Source organism: Protopterus annectens, chromosome 6.part0, assembly GCF_019279795.1.
Source record: "Protopterus annectens isolate FY-2018-M chromosome 6.part0, PAN1.0, whole genome shotgun sequence".
Classification (NCBI taxonomy): Eukaryota; Metazoa; Chordata; order Ceratodontiformes; family Protopteridae; genus Protopterus; species Protopterus annectens.
This window is the reverse complement of record NC_056737.1, coordinates 620,784,581-620,809,832: the sequence shown is the minus strand read 5'-3', so window position 1 is coordinate 620,809,832 and position 25,252 is coordinate 620,784,581. Positions and strand designations below refer to the sequence as shown.

The following is a 25,252-nucleotide window of genomic DNA, read 5'->3' as shown; positions in this document are numbered from 1 at the left end:
AATCAGGATGAAATAGCCTAATTTCTAAACCCTTGAGAAAATCCCAAGAATCCTTGCATACATGCTGTAGCGTAGAAGAGAATTTCTTTGTAATATGGTCAATAAACTTGCTCAACGGTTCAGTGATACCTCCAGCCCCCGAGACAATAGGTCTAAATCTCATGGGGTCTAAACCTTTATGGGTTTTGGGTATTCCAAAAATTACTGGGGTCCTAGGTTTATTGACGTGTAAATAGTTGTATAACCTTTCTTTAATAACTCCCTGTAATAGGTGGTCCGATAACAAAAAATTGATCTTGGAATAGGCTAAATTTAACTCATTCCTAGAAATCAGTTCATACTGCTCAGGATCCTGCAACATGTTATGGAGGTAGGTGTCATATGCAAAATTATACATCAGGACCACCCCCCTCCCTTGTCGGGTTTCATCACCCTAACACCGTCCTGAATGAGGGACTTAATTAAATGCTGTGACTTAGAGTCCAAATTATTAGATGGAGAATGTGTTCTGCTAAAACACTGCTTTCTTAAATCCATTTCCACCACCTCCTCAAAAACCTTAAGAGAGGGGTGTAGAGGGGGATTGTAGGTACTAGCCCTTGCTAGCTCTTCTTTTGTGTGTGGTTGTCCCTTAAATTGTAATGCTAGATTTAAATGTCTGACAAATAACTTTAAATCCACTAAAGCATCAGTCAACTTTAAGGGGCGTAGTGGAACAAACTTGAAACCCTTAGTAAAAAGCTCAAAATAATCCGAAGTTATTACTAAATCAGTAAAATTAAATATAGTAAAATTATCTTTTTTTATTATAGTGTACTTGTTGTCAGATAATTCAAGTAGTAAGTCAGAAGGTTCACATCCTAGCATGTTACCTATCTGCGCCCCCTGTTCCATCCTTGCCGCTGGTGGGTGATGTCCCTGCCCCCTGGTCTGCCCGGGGGATAGTGAAAATCCTGAAAGCTGTTTTTATTGGTCTTCTGAGCTAATCTTTCACTTCTCCTAGGCAAATCGGTTGTTGGGGTACCCTGAGCATCTACAGTATCATAGTTGTTAGCACCAACCTCTTTGGTGTTAAATTTACCCTTGCCAGGACCTGGATAAGCCCTTCCGTCCCTGTATTCAATGAGATCATGTTCAAGCTTTCTTATTTTCCTATTAACTATTTTAACACAGTATTGATCAACTTCATCAAAAATATTATCATAATTCCTTTTAATACTTAAAAAGTTCTTATTTTTAACAACGGAATTATTTAACGTATTCACTTCCTTTAACAAAGTATCGGCTTTCGCCTCATAATCCTCAATCATAAAATTCAACATTTCTAAGCCGACTTTATCAAACAAAACAACCAATTTGTTGTAGAGTTCAGAGCCAGGGAGAGCACTAAGGAAATTTGTAGCAACGTGGTCCTTTCGGAACATGTTGCACCCGAACACATTCTTTAAGATAATCTATTTCCAACTGCATGCTTTTATAAGCATATAGCTTGTCACTTAAATTATTAAATTCGTTCTCTGCACCAACTTGAGAATTTGTTGTAGTTAAGACAGTACCTTGTTTAAAAAGAAATGTCCACTCAGTCCAAGTACTAAAACTAAAATCTTTTTTAGAAGATGCCAAACTGGTAGCATAGTTGGTGTGTTTACTTCCGGACTTCTCCTGTAGATCGGTGTTGCCCAATAAGATCTCGCCAGGAAGTTCCGTTTGCAGTAAACCATTCAATCCTTGTTTCGGTGATAGTGTAGATTTCTTCCTACAGTCTAATTGCTGATTGCCAGGAGGTATACTAGCAGGATCGTTGGAACCCAGATTCAGTGAATTGTTTAACTGAGTCAACAAAAACAGTACCTGCTTAAACTCCCCACGTGTTACCGGAGCTTCATCTGATTCACATCTAAGTAGAAGTGGTGTCTCCTGAAAATTGGTCTGGTCCAATCCTTCAGCCATGGAAATGTAAACCGAGAAATAACTTCCAAGAAACCAAGGCAAATAAGATAAAAGATAATCCACAGACAGGAAGAACCGAACCAAAAAGCACAAAGTGCAGCTTTATTGAACAACAAACAGTTCAATAAATCAAGCGCTTTCGCCAGGCAAATACCTGGCTTTCTCAAGATAAAAAGTAGTGCGACCGAAAAGTTTAAATACTTAAGCATCTGATCACATGGTACTTAATTAGTTCAACAAACATCCACTAAAGAAGGCAGTTAATTAGTGACTGAACTCAGTGAGTGAAAAGTATGCATATGAAAATTCAGAATAAAAGTTCAAATAGTGAAAACACTAAAAAATCATTTAAAAATCATTTAAAAATGATGTACAAATGTGTGCATAAAAAATCACAAATGTGTAAGATAAAAGACATTTACTAATTGTAACAAGAAAATCATAGCCTATCCCTTCTCAGCTTTAGTACACTGGATATATTAATGGCCTCATTGAGACCAGGGGATTTTGCAGCATAAGTCTAAGCTGCCATAAAAGTTCTTTATATTCAAGGCGGGCTTCCCAGTCACCTCCTCTGGCATCCTGGGTCACCTGTTCAAGAACCATAAACTTAAGTTTCATGTTAGGGCAAGAAGCAAGATGTTTAAAAAAAGCATTAGTGTCCTTCTTTTTTGTAATGTCATATCGATGTTCATGAATTCTTTTTCTAAGGGGTCTCTCAGTCTTCCCTATGTAGAAACTGCAACATTCTGTGCATAATCCTAAATACACCACCCCTTTTGCTCCGCAGTTGTAATATCGGTCAGCGTTAAATCTAAATTTTCTAGATGGAAGATAAAAAGAACTATCGTTCATGATAAAGGAACACTGCTTGCATGCCCCACATTTATAGGTACCAAGTTTAGGGGAACAATGCTTTGAATCTGATAGATGCTTTCTTTCAAATAACTCGTTTAGGTTAATATCCCTTCTAGTCACAAATTTGGGACGTTCCTGGATTATCCCTTTAAAGTCATCATGTAGCGTCAAAAGTGGCCAGTGTTTTAAGAATTTATGTGATCAGATGCTTAAGTATTTAAACTTTTCGGTCACACTACTTTTTATCTTGAGAAAGCCGGGTATTTGCCTGGCGAAAGCACTTGATTTATTGACCTGTTTGTTGTTCAATAAAGCTGCACTTTGTGCTTTTTGGTTCGGTTCTTCCTGTCTGTGGATTATCTTTTATCTTATTTGCCTTGGTTTCTTGGAAGTTATTTCTCTATTTATCAGTCATGGTAATTGTAACACTTTTATTACCTCTCTTCACTCAACTAAATTGTACTCGGCCATTCTGAATTTGAACTTTCCTTGCTCTGTTTAATACTTCTCCCACACACTGCTTCTCTAATTGTCTCAGTAAAGACAAACACTCGGTTATACTGCAGTAATTACCGATTGTTTTCTTGCAGTAAGTCGGGCAGCTGTGACACTCACTTTACATATATACTTTAACTCCATTTCCCCACCCCTTTAACGCCACCTCTTCCTGTTAATCCTCTCCAGTAGACCCTCACTCCCTTCCTCTACATCCTAATCCTTAATTGATTCACTTCAATCTCCTGTAATCTACACCCCTTCTTACTAGCACTTCCCACTTTACTATACCCCTTTACTCCATACAACATGCACCTTATTTTACCTTTTCCTATACTCATCCTCTTCTTTGCACTCCCAGTAGCATATTCCATCCTTTCCCGTCTCTACATCCAAAATTACCCTACCACCACTCTGCAAACTCACCTTTCTTACCTACTTAATTTCTCACCAGCTCCCACCTCTCACCCTCCATTAACATGTTTCATGTCTATACTTCTACTTTTCTTCTACTCTCATCTTTCCTCTTATCATAGGTTCATAGGTAGATACTAGGCTATCTGCTGTAGGGCCTATGTAAGCCTAGCCAACAAGGTTCCCTGGCTTACGCCACCCAAGAAAGTTATTTTCCTGTGCCACTGTCGAGCAGAGACACAGAAGTGATCCCCGGGGTGTATTTCCTATTTCCCATCCCCTCATCAAAATTTTTCTTGGAGTGCTAATGAAGAACTTTGCTTAACATAGATGGGTAGCCTGTTCCAGAGTATGGGAAGTCTCTGGGACAGGAATCTATCCCTCCAGCATGTCCTGTTTATTGTGGTGACAAGGTTTAGGTCCCTAGAGCGTGTAGCTTGGAGGGATTGGGATTTCTTTAGGTGTAGCATGTCCAACAGCTCTGGGTTTGACATAGCTTTATATGTTAGGCAGAGATCACCTCGGAGTAGGCGATATGCTACGGAGTAAAGCTGGAGTTTTTTGAGGTGGTCAGTGTAGGGCATTTGTTTGAGGCCAGTAATCCTCTTTGTGAGGTACTTCTGTGGCCTTTCCAGCTGCTGCAGATGTCTTGTGAGGTACATTCCAAAAGGGGCGTTGTACTCTATAATGGGTCTAATGAGGGTCGAGTAGAGTGGAACAATGACCTCTTTTTTCCTGGATGAGAACCCTTTTATGATGAGGTGTGCCATGTAGAAGGACTTCCTGACTACTGTGCCGATGTGACTATCAAAGGAGAGACTACTGTCCACCTGGGTTCCAAAGTCTCTAATCACGCATTCGGTGTTAAGTAGATTGCTGCCTATGTGGTAGTTCATGGGTACAGAGTTTTTACCAAAGGGGATGACACTGCACTTTTTGGCATTGAGCTGGAGACTATGGCTCTGACACCAGGCATCTGTCTCAGCGAGGCCCTTCTGTAGGATGTCCACATCATTTGGGGACTTGACTATAGCTCCTAGTTTGCAGTCATCTGCGAACTTCATTAACCAGAGGCCTTTTGTGTTAGCCTGTACTTCAGAGAAATAGATACCAAATGGGAGAGGTCCCAGGACTGAACCCTGTGGTACTCCACTTGTCACTGCTTTGAGGTCAGATTTGGAGTCTGCAACTTTTACAGTGTAGATTCCGTCAGTGAGCCAGTTGGCAACCCATCTTGTGACGTAGGGATTTATACCTAGTTTAGTGAATTTAGCTATAATTCCAGAATGTGGGATGGTGTCAAAAGCCTTGTCGAGGTCAAGATAGGCTGTGTGAACCACCTTACCCTCCTCTACGGCTTTGGTGACTGCCTCAAAGAAGTCGATCAGGTTCAGGAGGCATGATCTGCCTTTCACAAACCCGAACTGGATGGGATCCAGAGTTTAGAGGTCACCAGTGTCTTTGTTTATGAGTTCCATGATGATACGTTCCATGGCCTTGCAGACCAGGCTTGTCAGGCTAGTAGGTAGATAGTTCCCAGGACCAGTGGTGGCTCCCCCTTTGTGGAGTGGGATAACTGTTGCTGTGCGCCATTCAGTGGGCACAAAGCCTGATGCAAGGCTATTATTAAACATGGTGCTGAAGTGGGGAGCCAGTTTGTTCTGAAGTTCGTGTAAAACACAGCCTGGGATGCTGTGTTTTTGGCTTTAGAGAGTGCAGCTTTTACCTGCGTAGTTGTGATTACAGGGACTCTGGATTCTTCCTGTATAGATATGGACCCTTTAGGGGGTGAGAGTGGGGTAAAGTTAGCACTGAACCTATCTGCCAGGATGTTGGCAATATCAGTTGGTTGTGTAATTTTCATGCCTTTGTGCTGTAACTCATAGCAGATCTGGGTGTTGCCATCGAGATTCTTGACATAGCTGTAGAATGCTTTGTGGTTGTCCTTGGAATTAGTGGCGATTTTGTTTTCGTAGCTTACTTTGAAGGATCTTATAAGGGATCTCAGTTTCTTACTGAGGCTGACCAGGGAGCTCCTCCACTCATGGGATTTTACTCTCTTTTGCAACAGTTTCTTCCTTCTGTTGTACAGTTTCTTTATGGCAGGGGACCACCAGATTGGCTTCCTTTTTTTGGAGGATATCGTCTTTCTTCTGTTTGGGATAGCATGATCCATGTACTCGTGTAAGTGCTTATAGAGTGCATTTGTGTAGGATTCAGCAGTTGTAACTGTATTGTCCATCTGCATGGGTGTCATGAAATTCACCACTTCTGTCTTAAGAAACATGAAGTTGGCTTTGGAGAAATGTTTTACTGTGGTTTCCTAAATGGGAGGTGGGAGCCGGATGTGGATATCAAGGGTGATTAGCTTATGGTCGGATCGGACCAACAAGGAGGTGACTTCAAGTGTGGAACACTGGTCACTCATGTTGGTAATGACTAGGTCTAGGATATTGTTGCCCCAGGTGGGGGTGTGGATAAGTTGATCCAGGGCATTGGAGTTTATGAATTCCAGAAAGCGTTGAACTAAGGAGTTGGTACATGAGTAGTTTTCCCAGTTAATGGTGGGGTAATTACATCAAGAAAAGAGGAGTGGGAATCCTGGCGCATGGTGGGGAATCTGTAGCAAGCTACAATTTGGATTGCAGTTTTGCCCAGAGTTAGTTGCACTTGGATAATCTCGGATGCATTATGCTGAGAAACTAGCTTGGAGGTGTGGATATCCTTAATGAATATGGACACACACTTCCGCCTTTGGTGTTTCGGTCCAGGTTACATGGCCGAAAAGTGTGGTATGAGTTATAGCCTGGTAGTGCAGGGGGGCTCTCTGGAGCCTTGAACCAGGTCTCAGTCACTGCACATATATCGATGTTCTCCATTTTAAGGAGTGCCTCGAGTGAGTGCATTTTGAGATTTAGACTTCTAGCATTGAGTAGCATTACCCTCAGTTTTTGCTTGCCTGTTCCTGTTATGGTGGTGAATTTGTTATTTGGACCTTCCTTAAAAAAGGCACTATAGGGGCAGCAAGAGCCTTAGCCAGTATCCGGAATCCCAGGGGTGACAAGTGCAGGCCATCTGTGGCAAAACATCGTGGTCTGTCGACCATGTCATCCCAAGCAGACAGATACTGGATCCCCTTAGAATGACACCAGAAGCTTAGCCGATAGTTGAAGTCAATAATTTTGTCCTTGTACTGCGGTATCATTCTGGTCGATGGCAGAATGCTGCTCAGGGCTAAAGTCATACCTGCCTGAACTCTCTCCCATAAATGTACCCCCTACTCTAACCCACCCTCAATGGATCGTGTATAAACCTTACACTATCTCTGTCGCACACAATCTATTTAACTCATCTTACCTTCTTTTACACAAAATCAAATTAGTTTACCCCCCTCACATCCTGTCAAAACTAGGCCTAAATACCACACTGATAGCACTAGATTACCTATACTGCAACCCACCACCAAAAGTATATTCTTGTCAGGTGATATTCATCCCAACCCTTGCACTCACTCTCCTCCCTCTCTTCAATGTTTCCCTATACCCCCATCCACCTCCCACTCCAAGCCTTCTACCAAGAGCTTATCCATAAACTCACTAAATATTGACAGCATTCTCAACAAAGTCAATGAATTTCACTTGTCGGGTGAGTACTGGGATATCCACATCATAATTCTCACTGAAATCTGGCTCAAACCACATATTACTGACAGCAAAATACTTCCCCCAAAGTACAGTATCTTTCACTCTGACAGGATCCACACAAAAAGGAGGGGGTGTAGCCGTAATATATTTTGACCAGTGTAACTTGACCCCTTTGTTCATCTCACTCCCCAACTTCCACCCGGCTGAACTCCTAATAGTCAACTGCAAACTTTACAATCGCAGAAAACTTCTAATTGCTGCTAGATTATATCCCCCCCCGGGTAATAACATCCCCGTTCTTGAACATGTTCTTTCCTGGCTCATGCATTACATATCCTATAAAACACTAATTCTAGGGGATGTTAAAATCGACTGGCTAACACTGACCTCTGCTTCCCTTAACTCGTGTATCAAACTTCATGGCTTCACTCAGCTAATTTCAGCCCCTACCCACTACATTAAACTAACCAACTCCAGCTCTATCCCAGACTGGATCATAGTATCCAATCCAAACGTTTACCACAACCCCAAGTGACTGATTCTATACGTGACCACCTTCCCACAGGCATACAAAGGTACTCCCCTTTTCCGATTAAGCAACATAAATACCAAGAAGTGCAGTGGTCTTGCTAACTTTAGCCTTTGATGAATTTAGCAAAAGACTGTCCACCATAAACTGGTCCCTCCTCTTTAACCCACCTCTTGAGGAAGCTGTTCTTAAATTTAACTCCATTTTTCTAGACTTTCTCAACTCCCGTGCTCCCCTTAGAAAAATTAGAGTGAAATACCTCTTTGCACCCTGACTTTCCCAGTCCACTCTCTTCCTAATGCTCTGCTTGGAAGTACTGGCTAAAAACAAAATCCCCACTTCACCTTCAAACCTACAAAGAGCTCCACAACCTCACAAAAAGACAAGTCAATAATAATTTAAAAACCAAAAATCTAAAACCTCAAATTGACCATCCCAACAATCTAAAAAAATTCTGGAACACCATTAACAAGATTCTTTACCCAGGTTGTCCCAGTATACGCAACACTGTCCCCAGCAATTCTTCTCTTGAAACTGCCTATTTCAGTGACTCCCTCACTAAACTAAGCCAAAGTAATCACACTTCTAATCTCGCTACTCCTTTCTCTCACTCGGATCATAAACCTACCTTTTCACTCAAACCTATCCCCATTGCCTACAAAAATCATTACTAAACAAACTTGACGCCCTGCTCTCCCTCAGCAGACAATTTACCACCTCTCTTCCTAAATCTTTCCACTAGCTCTATTGCCTACCCCTTCTCGATTCTTATCAACAGATCTAGCCATGAATCTACAGTTCCATCTATCTGGAAACAATTTTACACTATACCTGTTCACAAAGGAGAACATTCCACTGACCTCTCAAATTACAGGCCCATAGCTATCCTGTTTCCCCTCTTCTAAAATACTCAAAATGTGTTCACAAACAGTTCCTTGATTACCTTCTACAAGAAAATCTTCTCATGCGTACCCAACATGGCTTTCGCTCTAACGACAGCACTACTTCTGCTCTAATCTCCTTTCCTCACACTATTTCTCAATCCAGAGACAACAATAAACTAGTATCTTGCCTTTTCCTATACCTGTTCAAAGCCTTTGATACGGTCTGCCCTCCCAAACTCCTGACTAAATTTCTGAGCTTGCTCTCTTCAATCCTACACTCTGTTTTCAAGCTATCAGTGCACCTTTCATGGTTTTATTGTTCGCAAGCTATCTTGCCAACAGACAGCAGTCCGTCAAGTGGCTTCCTTCCTTCCTGTCAGTATTGGAGTACCTCAAGGTTCAGTTCTTGGACCACTGCTATTTTAACATCTTCAGTTACTGTCTTCATACTGCCTGTTCACAGTCCTCCCTTATATAATATGCAGATGACTCCACTATAACCTGCATTTCAGATAATTTCTCACACCTCCTCACTATAACCCAAAACTCATTCAACTCTGTCGAAAGGTGGCTAACTGACAGTCAACTTGTATTTAATCCCAAAAAACTAAACTTCTCCTATTTCTTCAATATCTCTGTCTCAAATCTTATTTCACTATCTCCGCCCATGGCAACACAGTAGTAAATGTAGAAACTCATACCAAATTCTTGGGTGTTATTAATGACCAACTAAAATTTGATCTACATGTTCAAAATTGCATAAAAAACTCTCCAAAATCTTTGCTTACTCTACAGAAATAAAACAATTCTTACCAAGGGCTCTTGACTTTCCCTTGCCTACGTGTAGCTTCTTCCTAGTCTTCTTTATGCCTCTCCTCCTATCTTAACCAACCTACAATCCTCTCTAAAGTCTAAACATGAACTGTTATAATAAAGTTGCTAGATTCACAGCAAATCAACCCTACAATTCACACCATTGCCTTGCACTCAAATCCCTAAACTGGCTTCAACTCCCACGCCAGCTCTTCCTAGTTCAATTGCTCCTTACACACACTATCATTAACAAACCTACCTCCTGACCCACCATCTCATCTCTCATCTCCTTCTATACTCCCAGTTGCTCTCTCTGAAGCTCTGACCAGTTTCTCTTGGAATTCTAAGCCCAAAAGATCAATTGGCCAAAACCTATGTAGCTACTCAGTTGCCTTGGATTGGAACAAACTCCCTCTGACTATCAGAATTGTATCCAACACCCTCAAATTCAAAAAGACATTAAAAGAGGATCTACTTAACTCATGTCTCTGCTCCTGCCAAAACCCAACTTAACTTCTCTCATCCCCTCCACTCTTCCTTCACCTCTCACTGTTCCCATAATAACTCATTATATTGTCTCCCCCTCTTGTATCCCATCATCTTTCTTCCTAATGCCCTACCTTGCTCCATTCCCACCCCTCCTCCACTACATTTGTCTACTACTCTCACCCCTTGCCCATGTACATGAAGCAAATTAGTGGATGCTGTCAATTACCCTGATTCTCCTAACCCACATGCACATCTGTCACTACATCCTCCTCAGTACAATAAGCAAATAGTCTTATCTATTCTAGGCTCTCTTTTCTTTCTTGTACCTACCTCATCTACTCTTTACTCAGTAGTATATTATTCACTTCTTTTCCTTGGGCCTTGCAGATTGTTTTACTGCGTACTGTTTATAGAGATTTATGTGTCTGTAGTTACTACTGCATTTCCCCAATACCTCTTTATGTAAATTTCATGTATATTGATTTTTTTTGTGTACTCTACTTTAAGAAGTTTTATGTATCTTTAGTTACTCATGTACTCAGCGTCTGTCATGCATTTGAAGTTTTTTGTACTTTGCTACCAAAATGTTAATTGTTCTCGTGGAGCTTTTTCTCCCTGGGCCTCCGCTGAAAAGGGCACATCCACAGTTGGATGTACCCGGTCAACAGATGTCAAAATAAAGTAAATAAAAATAAATAAGTGATAGGTGCAAGAGGCATTTTTTATGCCCTTTTTAGTGTGAATGTAAAGGAGGCCATCAAAGACGCAAGTAATGAAATGAAAATGTTTTAAAGAATATTTGTAATATAAAGTATTAAGGAGAATGATGTGAGAGATGGAGACTGAGAAAGGTTTGCAGAATTACATTATGTAAGGGCAATATGTTGGCAAGGTTTGTCTGCATGTTGATAGAGGGCTTTGAGGTAACTGGATGGCAGTAACTGTTAAAATGAATATCACAATATAAAGGAAAAGAACAATGTAACATAATTAGAAATGTGAACAGATTTAGACCTTGATGTGGTGAGTACATGATCAGGGAGAGGATTACACTGGAATTATTGCTGCAAATAAGATGCAACAACTTACTCTGGCAGTTGTAGGTTTAAGAAGCAAATTAGTCTAAGCAAATATGATAAAAGCAACTTTATTTTCTAGGTAAATGCTTGGAGGAAGATACTTTAACAAGAAATAATGCTGTGTGATTTAAATATTAATTTAAGAAGAGTGGAATTATGGGTTCTAGTTGGGGAATTTTCTTTTGTAACAAAAAGATGTCTTACGAGAAGATTTATTATTTTAAATTTAGTTACAGTGGATATAAAAAGTTTACACACCCCTTTTATTTTTATATTTTTTACTCTAACAGATTTGTTCATTTTTCAATTGAATTGTACAGGTTATAGGTCACATTAAAGGAGGAAAAAGTTCTGAAATGATTTATTGTGGTCTAATTTTTTATATCACAAAAACATGGCATTTTAACAGAGGTGTGTAAACGTTTTATATCCACTGTATTTGCTCAATTTATGTTTGTGTGGTGTACATTTATTGTGCTGTTTCAAGGTCAATGAAGGTGATTAATAAAAGTGGGCAGCAAAACAATAGTTTAGCATCAAGTGGAAGAACCAAAGATATGGAAAGCAAAAAAGAATGCCAAAGCTAGAGTCAGATGATTTAGTGATTGTGGAGCTCACATACAAAATGAATGGAAACTGAGATATTTTGTAGTAATTGTAAAGGGTGGTGCACCTGTATATGAAATTGATAATAGGAGGGGAAATAATATGGGGCATGGGGATAACAAAAATGGCACGAAAAAGGTAAGATAAATACAGTGAAAAAGGTTTTAGTTATTGGCGACTCAGAGGGATTAAGAACCTTGGAAAAGGATGTTGGAAGGGTCAGGTAACAGTGACCACCATCTTTGGATTTCAACTAAAAAGCACTTTGGAAGAAATTTATGATTGCATGTAAGCACAAATGACCTATTGGATGCAATGGTAGAAATGGTTTGTAACAGCATCAGGGAGGTGGCTAACTGTTGTCAATGACAACTGAAAAGCTCTCTTCTGTAGCATATAGGGTTAAAGTCCTGGTTATGACTCAGACAGCCCACAATGGATTAGCAGTGTTGCTGCTGGAAGAGTCAGAGACGGTAGGAGTGAGACCAGTGCCGACTTGCCTACTGCATAGGGAAGGGATTGATAAAGTTTCTGTTTTCCTGCAGGCAAGCAGAGTTTTGCAGGTGAAAACAGCAATAACCAAAGACATGGTCTTGGCTTACTACGCTAAGGAGATGTGCCATCACTGGCTTGTGAGTGGGAGCATTAAGTTATAGGAGCAGGGCATCATAGGATGCTTAGGAATAACAGAAAAACCCTGATGGCCTTTGCAATAGACTCTCACCCCATGGAGAAATGAATGGGCTAATGTGCAGGGCTGGTGGTCAGTAGGTACTTGGGGGGGGTCAAAATCATTAAAAAAAACCCTCAGCTCTGCCCTCCCCCCCAGTGTCACTTGGACTTGTAAGCGGATGAGAAGAAAGATGGCAGAGAGGACAGCTGTTTGTCAGGAATAGGCTTTATCGATGCCCAGAGGAAACTGCATGACTCAGATTTATTGGAATGGTTATTTATATGAAGAGAGTGGAAAAAAGGGTGAGAGCCTCTGATGTGGCTGCATATAGGTGAATGAGGAAATTAAGATTATGTGCGAAGGAAAACAAAATGTAATGTAATGAAAGGCTGCTTGGATAGTTGATGGCAAGTCTTTCTATTCAAATCATGGAAGCTGTGAAGGAAGATGGGTGAATTGCAAATTATTGGGTGGATGGAAAGGCTAGGTACTGATAGCATTATAAAACATGGACAATTACTGGAGAGAGGGGGTTAGAAAGAGACAGAATGTAGGTTATTTAGAAATTATACAGAAGGAAGGAAGATAGGAGAGGTGATTTTATGTATGATAAATTCATATGAGAAGATGAAACAGCAACAGAAAATGTGGTGATATGTTTGTTTATGGCAGGGTATCAAGCATAAGGCAAGAGAAGATGAAGGTTGTAAAACAAATTAAGGTGGAGTAAAGTGTTACATATGAACATAAGTAAGTGTTGTGACAGTTAAGGTACAAGAAAAAAACTCTGCTAGTGTTTGATCAGTCTGGAGTGATGAGAGCAGGATGTGAGGTTAGGAGAGAAGTTGGAGATGTGAGAGAAATACTATTATTGTTTGGATTTAAATCTGCCAGATGTTAACTAACCTCAGGACTCAAAAGGTTGTGGAAGTTGACTGAGGATCCTATTCATCCAGTCTTTCTGATCTGGCATATGGGTCCTTGAGCCTATACTCAGATCCATTCCAGCAATTTAGTGCTCCAGCCTAGATCCCTTCAGATCTTTCCTTCCCTTAATGCTGTGCTCCCCCTGACTAGCTCAGATTTAGTTTGCCACCTTTTCAAAATTGCAGCACAATTTCGGCAGGTACCATAATTACAGTGTTCACAAATCCACTAAAGGTCGGTGCAGCTTTCCAAGTGTTGGGGAGGATCATTGCTTCCACACATGCAGGGAGGATCCACAGATTTCACTGACAGTGGTTCCACCCCTTAACACTCAGTCTGTCTTGACAACTTCTACAAAAGCATCCATCGGTCAGACTCGTTCTGAGCCTCCTTCCCTGAGCCACCTGATAAAGAGGGTGTACAAGGGGAAACATCTGAACTCGCTATCAGAGTTGGTCACTTCATATATTGACTAGGAGGATATAGAAGGATCCACACAGTCTCCTCACAAGGACCCCTCCTTTGGGGAGGTCCAGGACTTTGTGCAATAGAGGGGCTCCTGGCCCACTGAAGCTTCCTGTCAGGATGAGACTGTATTATTTGAAGTATACAGAATGACTCCTTCTGTGTCCATGATTGTCCTCCCATTGATAAGTTAATAGAGCTAGCAGTGAGGAAGTCTTGGCGGGAATATGACATCTGCATATCAGTTTCAAGGAAGCCAGATAAGATACTCTGTCACCACCACCCCCCCAAGGCGAACCCTTCTAGTCCAGAACTCCACCTGCAGACTCCATAATTATTGGGGCAGCCACTATAAAAAGAGTTGTCAGAAGATTCTGTTTCTATCCATCCACCCAAAAAGGAGTCTTGGGCAATGGATAGGCTGGGGAAGTGGGTGTGTGCGTCTGGCTCCTTTCTATTCAGGCCCTGAACTATGCTGCTCATATGACGACATTCCCATATGACAAGATTCCAGAGGGATCCTGCTCAGCAAATGTTATCTACTCTGAGGAATCCTATTACTCTACAGTCAAAGCAGCAGGTTCAAGCCACCCTGTCGACCATTTCTAACATTACTACTCACTCCATACTTCTGTTACACAATGCGGCTAATGGAGCAACAAGAGGTGGGCATTGCTAAGCATGATATCTCTTGACTGTGCAACTAAGTAGACAACTTTAAAGCAGCCTTCACAAGCACCCCTTTGAAGATACCACCCTGTTTGGTTCTATGGAGGAAGAAAGGATGTGGAAGAGTAAGCAGAATGGTAAGATTCTCTCTGTGATGGGAGTGAAATTTGAGACCCCTTCTGTACCCATTCAATAGGAACCAAAAGGGGGCCTCAGTCACTCTGGTTTCAAAAGTCCAGATTTCATATGACTCCTCTTCTGACAGGGGTGGCCAAGACAGAGACTGCCACTTCAGTGGACAGAGGCCCAGAACAGAGGTGGTCTGCAAAACCCAGGGCTTTCGCTGGCAGTTTCCAACAGATGCCCCCAGAATCCCTGAAGGTCTTCCCAACTGCTAGAGGTTGGAGGTAGTTGGGGATGAATATCCCTCTACCTACACATCACACAAGGCAAGTGGGTGAGAGTTTATCGCATTCTGTTTTCAGAAGTCCTCCACCACCCGATTGCCAGATGTCCCACCTAATCAAGTAAAGTCTCCTATAAAAGAGGTTCATTCTCTCCTGCAAAAAATGCCATCCAAGAGGTCCACCAGAGCACTTCAGGTCAGGATTTTATATGAGATGCTTTTTTGTTCTAAAGAAATCGAAGGACCTCTGGCCAATCTTGGACCCAAGTTTCCTAAACAGCTACATTAAAAAGACCTGCTTTCAAATGGTTTCTGTCCACTCAACTCTTCTGTGTTTTCAAGAGAACAAATGGATGTGTGCCATAGATCTGCAGAATGCATACCTTCACATAAAAATAGCAAAGGAGTCCAGGAGATTTTTGTACTTCTGCTTAGCCATTCACTTCCAATTCAGAGCCTCTGTCAAGTAGTCTCTTCTGCAAACCAAGGATTACCTTCTTCAATTATGTGCTTCCTTAGGCCTATCTATCAATATAGGAAAATTCAACCAGATTCCAAGTCAAAGTTTAGTCCTTCTGGATGCCTATTGGACACGACTATAACTCTGATCTGTCTTGCACAAGGCAGAATTTTATCCTTGAGCATTGCAGTACAACATCTTCCAGAGCTTGATTGTTGTCAGACAAGATTGGTTTTGAGGGTATTGGGCTCATGGCCTCTTCAATACTAATGATGCAGTGTGCTCATTACCTCATGAGGATTCTGCAGTGGTTGTTTGTCACAATGGTCCTAGAAGTTTGACTCATTATTATCCCATTGTGTTGACTCAATTCTGCAGGACTCCTCTGCAGTGCTTGCTTCATTCTCCACTGGTTTCATTAGGCAGGCTTTTCCAGGTTCCCGCTCCAGTAGCTACAGTGACCACAGCTGGATTGTCCCTTGGGGGGGGGGTATTGGGGGGGGTATTGCAAAGGGATATTGGTCCAAAGTTTTTGGTTAGAGTCTGATTCTTGTTGTCACATAAATGTCCAGGAAATGAGAGCAGTTCTGCTTGTGCTGCAAGAACTACAGGATTGTCTTCCTCTGGAATGATGAACATACAGCTGTGCAATATGACAGTAGTCTGATATACCAACAAGCAAGGGAGAGCCAGATCCCATTCTCTTTATTGCAAGGCTATGAGAATGTGGCAGTGAGTGAGAACAGCTCACAGGTTTCTAACCACAACGCACATCCCCAGGAGATTCAGCAATCTAGCAGGCAGGCTCAACGGGAACTTTCTGTTGCCTCACAAGGGGTCTCTGAATCCAACAATTGCTGAGGCAATATTGAATCTCTAGGGTATTCCCTGCTGCAGCCTTTTTGTGACCCCCCCCCCTCAGAACACCAAATGCAGCAGTTATTTGGCCATTCTCTCTCATCAGGGTCAAACCCCCAGAAAGCACTCTCATTGTTGGCTCCCAGGGTTACTTTACACCTGTTCTCTGGTACCGCTATTAACAAAGTTCATACAGAAAGCAATAGGTGCAAGGCCACAGTCCTCCACATGGACCTTGGCCCAGGCAAATATGGTTCCCTCTCTTCAAGCCTTACTTGAAGGAACTACCCTGTTTTCTTGATTTTGCTGCCAGATATTGCTCACCCTTCCAAGGAACTTCACCCAAGCATGCCTATCCTGAGGTTATCTACTTGGTTTTGCCAGTTCTTGTGATGGCAACAGATGCACCTCATCCTTCTGACGTGGTCCACATACTCATGAATTAACAGATGTCCACAGAAGTGCGAGTACATTGCAGTAAATGAAAAAACTTTGCTTTATGAGTAGAGTCTCAGACCAACAGAGCTCTTTTCAGCTTCCGAGGATGTTCTCCTTGCTTTTTCCCCCCCTTCTTGTTTAGCTCTGGTTCTAGTTTTTCTACTGTAGTACAGCTAGAAGCCATTTCAGCCTTCCACATTGGCTTTCAGGACTCTTTGTTGGTTTCTGACAGGCTATGTAGAGCCCTTCTTAAAGGCACTTTCTTGATGTGTCCATCTATCAAGGATCCCACCTCCATGGATTTGAATTTCAGTTTGGAAGCATTGACTTAAACTCTATTCAAACCAGCAGTCTCTGTGGAGTTAAAAGCCCTGTCCTGAAACTACATGTTTTTAATGGCTATTACTCTGGCTAGGAGAAAGAGCATGTAGTTTTAACAATCTTCCATTTCTCCCTACATTGCATTTCAGAAGGACAGAGTTACCTTGAGAATTAATCCCTCCTTTTTTCCACAAAATGATTTTTTTAGTCCAATTTTTCACAACCCATCCATCTTAACGTGTTCGTCCATAACTGTCAAACTAAAGGGGAATGCACTTTGCATACATTGGATGTACACAGGCAGCTCCATTTCTACCTTCGCAGAACAGCACCTTTAGAAAAGATTAGCAACTGTTTGTGTCCTTTGTGCAGAACAAGCTATGTAAGAAGGTATCTAAGATTTCCTTGTCCTGATGGATGTCTGTCTTTATTTCCATCACCTACACTCTCTGAGCCCAGGGCTCTTTCTACTAGAGCTGTAGCTGCTTTAAAAGCATTCTTCAAATCTCTCTACTTGAACAACATTTATTTACTTGGATGACGTGTCAAGTGGCTACCTGTTCTTCCTCTCATGCTTATTAAACATTATAAACTGGACTATATTTCCAGAGCCAAGGCTTCCTTTGAAGCTTCTGTCCTGAAAGGTCTCCTGTTATGAGGCCACCCAGGAATTATGCAGCTTGGTTTCTGGCCCATATGTTGGATTGGACGGACGGGATGAATAGAATGCAACAGTTATGTATTTACTGCAAAGATAGATACTTTCATCCCAGTCCATCTGATATGACAATCTGCTCTCTTCCCCTGTGCCATCTATAGCACCTGAAAGGTTTTCCTTATCCTGGATCAAAGGCAGTGCAAATGTGCTCTGATTTCAGGCACCAAACTTGATTTGAGCTAGTTGGGGAGAAGGGCATTATGGGAAGGAAAATGTTGAAGGACTTGAAAACGGAGCATTGAATTTACCATATCAGATCTGAGTGGAGGCTGAAGCACTTCTGTCATATCGCATGGACTTGGATGAAAGGATCCAAGTTATGTTAAGTACATAACTTTTTTGTTTTTGAGCCATGATGTTTTAATTGGTTTAATACAGGATTACATTAAATGGATAAAATACTAAATGTATCCTTTAAATAAAGTATCACTGACTTCCTCAGCTTTAGCAAAGTAGAACTGCTGCTAGTTCATCTGGCGCCCTAAAGATCAGCTAAAGTTCAGGAGGGGGCTGTCCTGCTCCACACGAAAGCAGGCTACATAAGTGATGACCTTCTTACAAATGTAACAATTAGTTTGCTATAGTCATTTTGCTGCAAGGAGAGTGCTTCAGCAGTAACTGAAAATGCAGTATCAGCATTCATTTATGAAGCCAAAGTGTTGTGCCATCTTCAGAATTCTGGTTCTGGACTGCCATCAGCACCTGCCAATCATGCCAACTAACTTGCACCCAGAATAGCCACCTCTTTCTCCCTGTCCTAGTTATGGCGCTGAGTTATTTGCCAACAGTACTCATGCCACAGTATGGTTTCAAGTATGGAAAAGACTAGGGGGGGGGGGGTCCATTAACTAACTAACATGTTGGAGTTTGGTTGTAGGGTGATATGTTATGACATTCTTGAAGTGTATTAAGAATAACTTACGAAACTGGATCCAAACTGAGTAGGTGAACAGGCATTGGGAATTTATTTGGAATGGCTTTTTGATGGGAATTAACAAGGTTTTCAGGAAAAGGGAAAAAGGAATGATGAAATCTGCTAATATGACTGACTGGCAACATGGAATGTTCTCTTACTGCTGACCGCGATCATGAAGGAGGTGAAATTATGGTGGAAAAGAGAGGAACAAGTAGATGAGCAGCAAAGGAAGTGAGAATGACAACTAGGTTAAAAGAGAGGTAGCAGAAGGAACCATATTGAGAGTATTTTTTATGCATGATTCAGAAAAAAAAAAGAGAGAAATGTCAAATTTTGGTTATGAATAAGTAAACCTTCTAATTCTCTCTGCTCAGCATTGCCAGAATGTTCCATATTGATTCCTTCATGATATCTGTTTGCTAAACTCTGAGCAATTCTGCTAACCAAACAGTGATCCAGAGTTTCCCTGAAAAGAGGCAATTATGCACAATAGGCTTATCCAGGTAATGTATACAAGTGCTGAAGGAAATCATCGCGTTTTGAGTCCTAAGAGCATTTACACAATACAATTAGCCTCTTAGCTGATGACACAAAGCTAAGACCTGCAGAGGATGAAAGGAAAGATTTGAAAAGACAGACCACAAAGACAGAAAGGAGGTAGCTGAGATTCATTGCAGGCAAATGTAAAGTTCTGCATTTAGTCTACAGCAATCCTGGTATGAAAGATCATCTCTGGGGTGAGTGTAACTGATGACAATGGAACAGTAAAGGGATGTGTGACTGATCATACTAGAAGCAGAGAGAGAGAGTAGCAGCATCAGGCAATAGTGCTCAAACATATTTTTGGATTCTTGAGGGACAGACTCTAGAAGCAAAGAGGTAATGGTCCCACCCTACCAGGCATATGGTTACCTAAGTTCTGACAGACGTTGACATTAGTCTAGTTTTTAAAAAAATTGCTTGTATGTTTTGCCCTGATTTACCATGAGATACTTGTTTTTTTATTACCATAAATATGCTTGCATTGGTCTTATTTTGCCTTATGGCGTATCTGCAGCGCTTTTCCTTTACTGAAATGCTCTGCTGTATCACTTACAGCTCATATGTTGCAATTTCAAGCATGCTACAGGAGGTCTAGCAATATGTATTCCACCAAGTGTGGCAGTTAGGCAAGTCTAGTGCATAATTTCTTAAATCTTTAAAAGTCATTGTTAAACGAATGTCATCTGAAACTCTAAAGTGCGGTCACCTTTAGATTTTCTTTGACAGTTTTCAAATTTGCAGGAACACTGCATATTCAAAAATATTTGTCCAATAATTTTGTTGACATGTCTGTTAAATCATGTTTAATTGTATTTAAGAAATGACCTTCATAAGTGATTAAACCTGATGGGTCAAGCCTCCGAAACACCAAGCTAATGATATTGCACGTAGCCCAAAAACAATCTTCTTACAAAGTAGAATCATGCCATTGTAAAACTTCTTACAAGATTCGGTACTTTTCCGTTATTGGGGCAACACTTGTAAAGAGTGCTTAGAATGCGCTCACAAGGTTTTCACTGCTGATCCGGATTTGTTGTGTTCTCTTCAGGATAAATCGGAAGAAACTAGTGTACTTATCAAATTGAAAACATCTCGAGGGGGCATGGGTAAAGGCAGTTTCTCTGATTTTTCTACTGAATCTTTAGATCATTCTGCTACAGACTGTCGTTTACCGAGTAATTACGAAGATGTGAATTCTGGTTTTGAATTCAGGTTATAACCCTTTCTGTTTGGACAATGAAGTGGATGACGGTGATTGTAGCAAGCAGTCTGAACATGAATGAAGTGTTACCTAATTTAGAAAAGGCTCTGAAAAAATCTTGTGCTATTATTATGGAGAGCCACTATTTTGAACTTTGTGTTATAGCACGGAGAGTGCCAAAGGGTCTCCATGTTTTGAAAGTGCCGAATGCTATCAGCATGGATGATTCTTTTTTTTTTTTCCACAAACTGGTGCAGTGTTTTAATAATGTCACCCTACAATTTTTGAAGTTAGTCATTAAACATAATCATGAAGTGTTAGTTGAACTCCGACTACAGCTGGAACACTGGATCCTGAAATCCAAGCACTCCTTTCTACCTCCTGTGAAACGAGACTCCAATATGAGCACATGCTGATTGGAGTCAATCATTATGAAGACAGTGGGGGCTCATAAATTGAAGAAGATGGAGCAACACCACATAGCATACAACAATAGCATAGCTTATCTGGTACATTCGATTTTTACTAAGAAGTAGCAACATGCAAGGAAATCAGTTAATTCAAACAGATTTCAGCGCTACTCCTTTACACTTCATTCTTTGATGAGAAGCAAGTTTAGCCAATAACAACCCAGGTCTTCCTATGTCTCTATAAAAAGAGCCAGAAATAAGACCTATAATTCTTTGAATGAGGGATACATACAGACTGTTAACAACTGCTGTGTTATAAATTATGAAGATGAGTTTCTTGAACTAGCTCCACACACCTAATATCTTAGAAAACAAATTGTCTGTGATTGTTATGCATCCAGAACAAAGCAAGGAGCAAAAAAGTCACTAAGAATAAATGTAAACAAGCAGCCAATATTTGACAGTTCAGTTCTGACAGGAAAATGACTGTGTGGTACCCACATCAGCGACAGCTGTGAAATCCTTGCAAGCGTGTTCTACCATTCTAAGCTCTCTTTACAAGTATTGCCCCGATAACGGAAAAGTACCCAAGATTAATAATCCTTTTAGTAAGCTACTAGACCAAACTTTGGACTGTGACTATAAGGTAGGTATTTTGATAGGTGATAAAATAGTTGTCAAACTGTGCCAGATGAAAACTTAAAAAAAAAAAAAAGAGAGAGAAATTTTATCCAGCAGTTCCAGCATTTGCAGGGAATGTATAAATAACGCCACATCTCCATTTGGAATGCTACAGAATAGTGTTACATTGTTAAATATGTTTTCTGTCTGGTAAAATGTAAAACAGGATGTTTTAGCTTAAGTCAGGTAAGTACTACCATCATACTGCCTGGATTTTTAAAAAAAAAAATACGTGTGCAAATACAGTGATACCTGCAGAGCGTGACACACACACGGAGGTAAGTAGTCAGATACATGTATTCATTATTGTCGATCAGTTTCTGAAAGTACAATATTTGAAATATTCCACTATAAGAAAACAGTAGAATAGCATCAGTCAGAGCATCCAGGAAAAACTTTGTTTTCATTTTAAAAGTGCAAAAACACTATATTTAGAAACATTAAACAATGGAAATCTTTGAAATGTGTATGCATTTATTCTGAGGAATATAGAATGTCATTGTGAATCTAAATATTTGTTGTACTGCAGTAATACTGAAACACCAGTGGTGCACTGTATATTCTAAAACCAAGTTATTGAACTTTGCCTAGAGTACTTTGCATCATTCAAGATTTGCTTGTACCTACTTGCTTAGTGAAAGCTTTGCTTATTTATTTCCCAAAGCTTATAGTAGCTGTTGAACAAGAAGAAATCCCAAGACTGAAGGCACTGTATGAGAGAGGTCTTGAAAACAATGTCCCAGATCTGAAGCTGATTGGTGCTACAGAAATTCAGAAGAAGGAGCCATACTGCAGGGTAAGCCATTTTTATTAATGTAGGCCATTAAATAACAGCACATGTATGTCTTATTTTTCCTTTTTTTGTATAGCAAATAAGTAAAACTCATTAGTTTGTAATATAAGTGAACAAACAATTCTATTGAAAAAAAATATCTGTTGCCTCACTACTGTTCTAACATGCATTCATCTCACTTGATGAATTAACTTTGACAGCACTCTGCTGATGTCAGTCCATAGAAACAGTATGCAGCACCATGTTGTATAAATGGAGTGAGCAGTCATGTAATACACACAACACTGGAGTGCAGAATGTGATCTTGCAAAGGTATAGTATAAAGAAGGGAATGCTGCATTCTTCTTAAAAGAGAGCATAAGGGGAAAAAATTAGAAGCAAGGTACCTCAGACTTATTTTGATATGGAGACTTGTATAGGTGAATTGGGTGCAATTTGGTACCCTGCTCCATAGAATCTGACAACTTAATCCAGCCTGCAAAACAGAATGGTGCAGATGAAGGCATTTAGAAAATCATTTTGTTTATGGTGTTGTGCTGTTAAATTCTGCAAAAGTAGATGCTTGCCTAATAGATCAAGAAGTTGTATTTTACCTGGGGTGTTACACAAATCCATACACCACTGTAGATGCCACAGTAATCACAGCTGTATTTTATAGTTGTAAGATGAATATTAATAGGGCATTATTACCATATCATTTTTGGCGGTTTTATTTATGTTGCAACTTTACTTGCTCTTGTCTTTTTTTTTTTTTTCAGAGCATCCTTTACATGTGAAAATTCCAGGTTCTTTGTAGAAAGGCCACATGAAAGGGAAGATTGTAGCATGAAAATTAGATGGAGGTCTATAGCACTTCACAGCATAGCCCCCAGTAGCGAGTAGCTGTGGCAGTATCAAGCGCCTCCCTTCCCCACTCCAAACTTACCCACCTTAGCACTTCAGGTCTTATCCCACCTCTTTTATTTTTCAAAGAGAAAAGGAAGCCATCCATCACCCTATCAGAAATGGCTAAGCATAACCTTAGACCAGTGGATACTATTAATTGTCCAAGGTACAGACTTCATATCCAAGTCAAGAAAGAAAGAAATGACTGTCACCTGTACCAGAAACAGAATTATTTAGTCCCACTACTGTTAACAAGATGCAGTTACAAGGAGCTTCAGAACCTGTGCTCTTCAGCCAGGAGGGCAGAGGCGGTTTACTCCAGACTTTCCTTGCTCCAAGAAAGGATGGGTCATAGAGACCCATTTCGGACCTTTTGTAGACCAAAGAAATCCTTAAAGGTTTCAAAATTCAAGTTGTTAACTATTCAGCTCCCCCTTCCCTGTTGTGATCTCAAGGCCTACCGGTAACGCTAGATCTGATGGGTTCTTGCATTCATGTCCCATGACACAGACAATGCACACAAGGTTTATAGCAGGGACCCTTTACAACCACATTACCCCTTTGTCCTTTGGACTTTCTATTTCTACCAGAGTTTTTAACAAAGGTCAGGCACCAGTTGTAGCCCACTGCAAGACCACAGTCGTCCACATTTACCCCCTACCTGGATGACTGCCTAATTCAGGCTCAGTCCCAGGAGGAGGTACAGATGGCACTGGAATGCACTCTGGATTTCCTCAACAAACTAGGATTCTTCCCAAATCAACAACAGTCAAACCTATCTCCAGCCAATAAGGTTGCTTTCTTGGGTACACTATTGGATGTTAGCTCTGCAAGGTTTTAGCTTCCGGACAAAATGGTAGAATTCCTTTTGACTCCTTTTCAGAACATGCTAAGGAAATCAGGAATAACAAAAAGGGTGATTCTGATCATTCTGGGCTATATGCTATCCACCGTTCTCATGGTAATTTTAGCCAGGCTACACATGAGGAAATTTCAGTGGTACTTAAAGATAATATGGCTTGCCATTTTCCTGATCACATCTTCATGCGCAGGTTTGATAGTAAAATCTACAGAAAACCTACTTTCACTAATAATTATGTACATGCTGACATTTTATATCCTAAGCTTATGAAAAAGAATATAATAAGATTGTCCAGGTTGATATCAGTCCAGGATGATTTTATGCAAGAAGTTAAATTTTTAACTGAATTACTTTTGGAGAGGGGTTATAAATATGGCTTGATGCAAAGGTCTGCAAATGAAGTAATCAGCAAAATGGAGACCTATATTAAACTGATTATTAAAGGAGGTTTATTAAAAGGAAATAATCAAGCATATACATTTAACAGCAATAGTACAAAAATATGTAAAAAAAAATTATACTAAGTTTTAGTCTCCCAATTTGTTCAGACTGCAATCAGATAAAAACATCGTTATTGGTAGCTGAAAATTGTCTTGGGTAATTTTGATTTGAATAAAGTAGTAGGTAAAGTACAATGGTTCACATGCAAAAAAACAAGCCAATCTTAAAAGTTTATGTAAATGTAAGAATAACTGTGTGGATAGACTTAGATGCAGGTGTATATACTTGCAAACATTGTAAATGCATTAATGAAGGTAGATTTATATTTCTACAACATAATCAGAAGAGATATTATATAAAGAATTTTTTTATTGTAACGGCACATGTATAGAATATGTTGGTAAAGATGGCAGTTGCACGTATTTTTATGTTAATAAGGCAAAATACAGTTCTGGGAATTTAGCAAGGAACATGGGCCAACATTAAAAACAAAAACTTGAAAAATGCTTTAGCTAATCATAGTGCAGTTTGCACACATTTTAATAAGCTTACCTTCAGTGTGTTGGACAATGTTACTGTCACTTTAAGAGGATTTAAGTAATGCGTTAGAAGTTAAGGAATCAAAATGGCAATTGACTTTGAATTCCATTAGGCTTGAATGACACTGTGAATATAAAATGCTATTTGAAATCCATCCCAGTCAGAAAATTAATTGTTTTTTTTTATATTAAATTGTATAGATTTTGTGTATATATATTTCTGTGTGCTTGTAAGTCACATGGATAATTTTGTGATGGTAAATAGTGATATGATTAGAATGACGT

At 40.3% G+C, this 25,252-nt stretch overlaps 1 protein-coding gene across 1 annotated transcript in view; it reads left to right on the top strand.

The window, feature by feature from the left end:
* The window catches only part of L2HGDH (L-2-hydroxyglutarate dehydrogenase), a gene marked incomplete in the record, with an annotated part of 504,088 nt that overhangs the window by 108,733 nt on the left and 370,103 nt on the right, over window positions 1-25,252 (top strand). Inside the window, 1 exon segment of the mRNA XM_044074289.1 lies at window positions 22,112-22,243. Within this exon segment, the coding sequence (XP_043930224.1) occupies window positions 22,112-22,243 (132 nt within the window).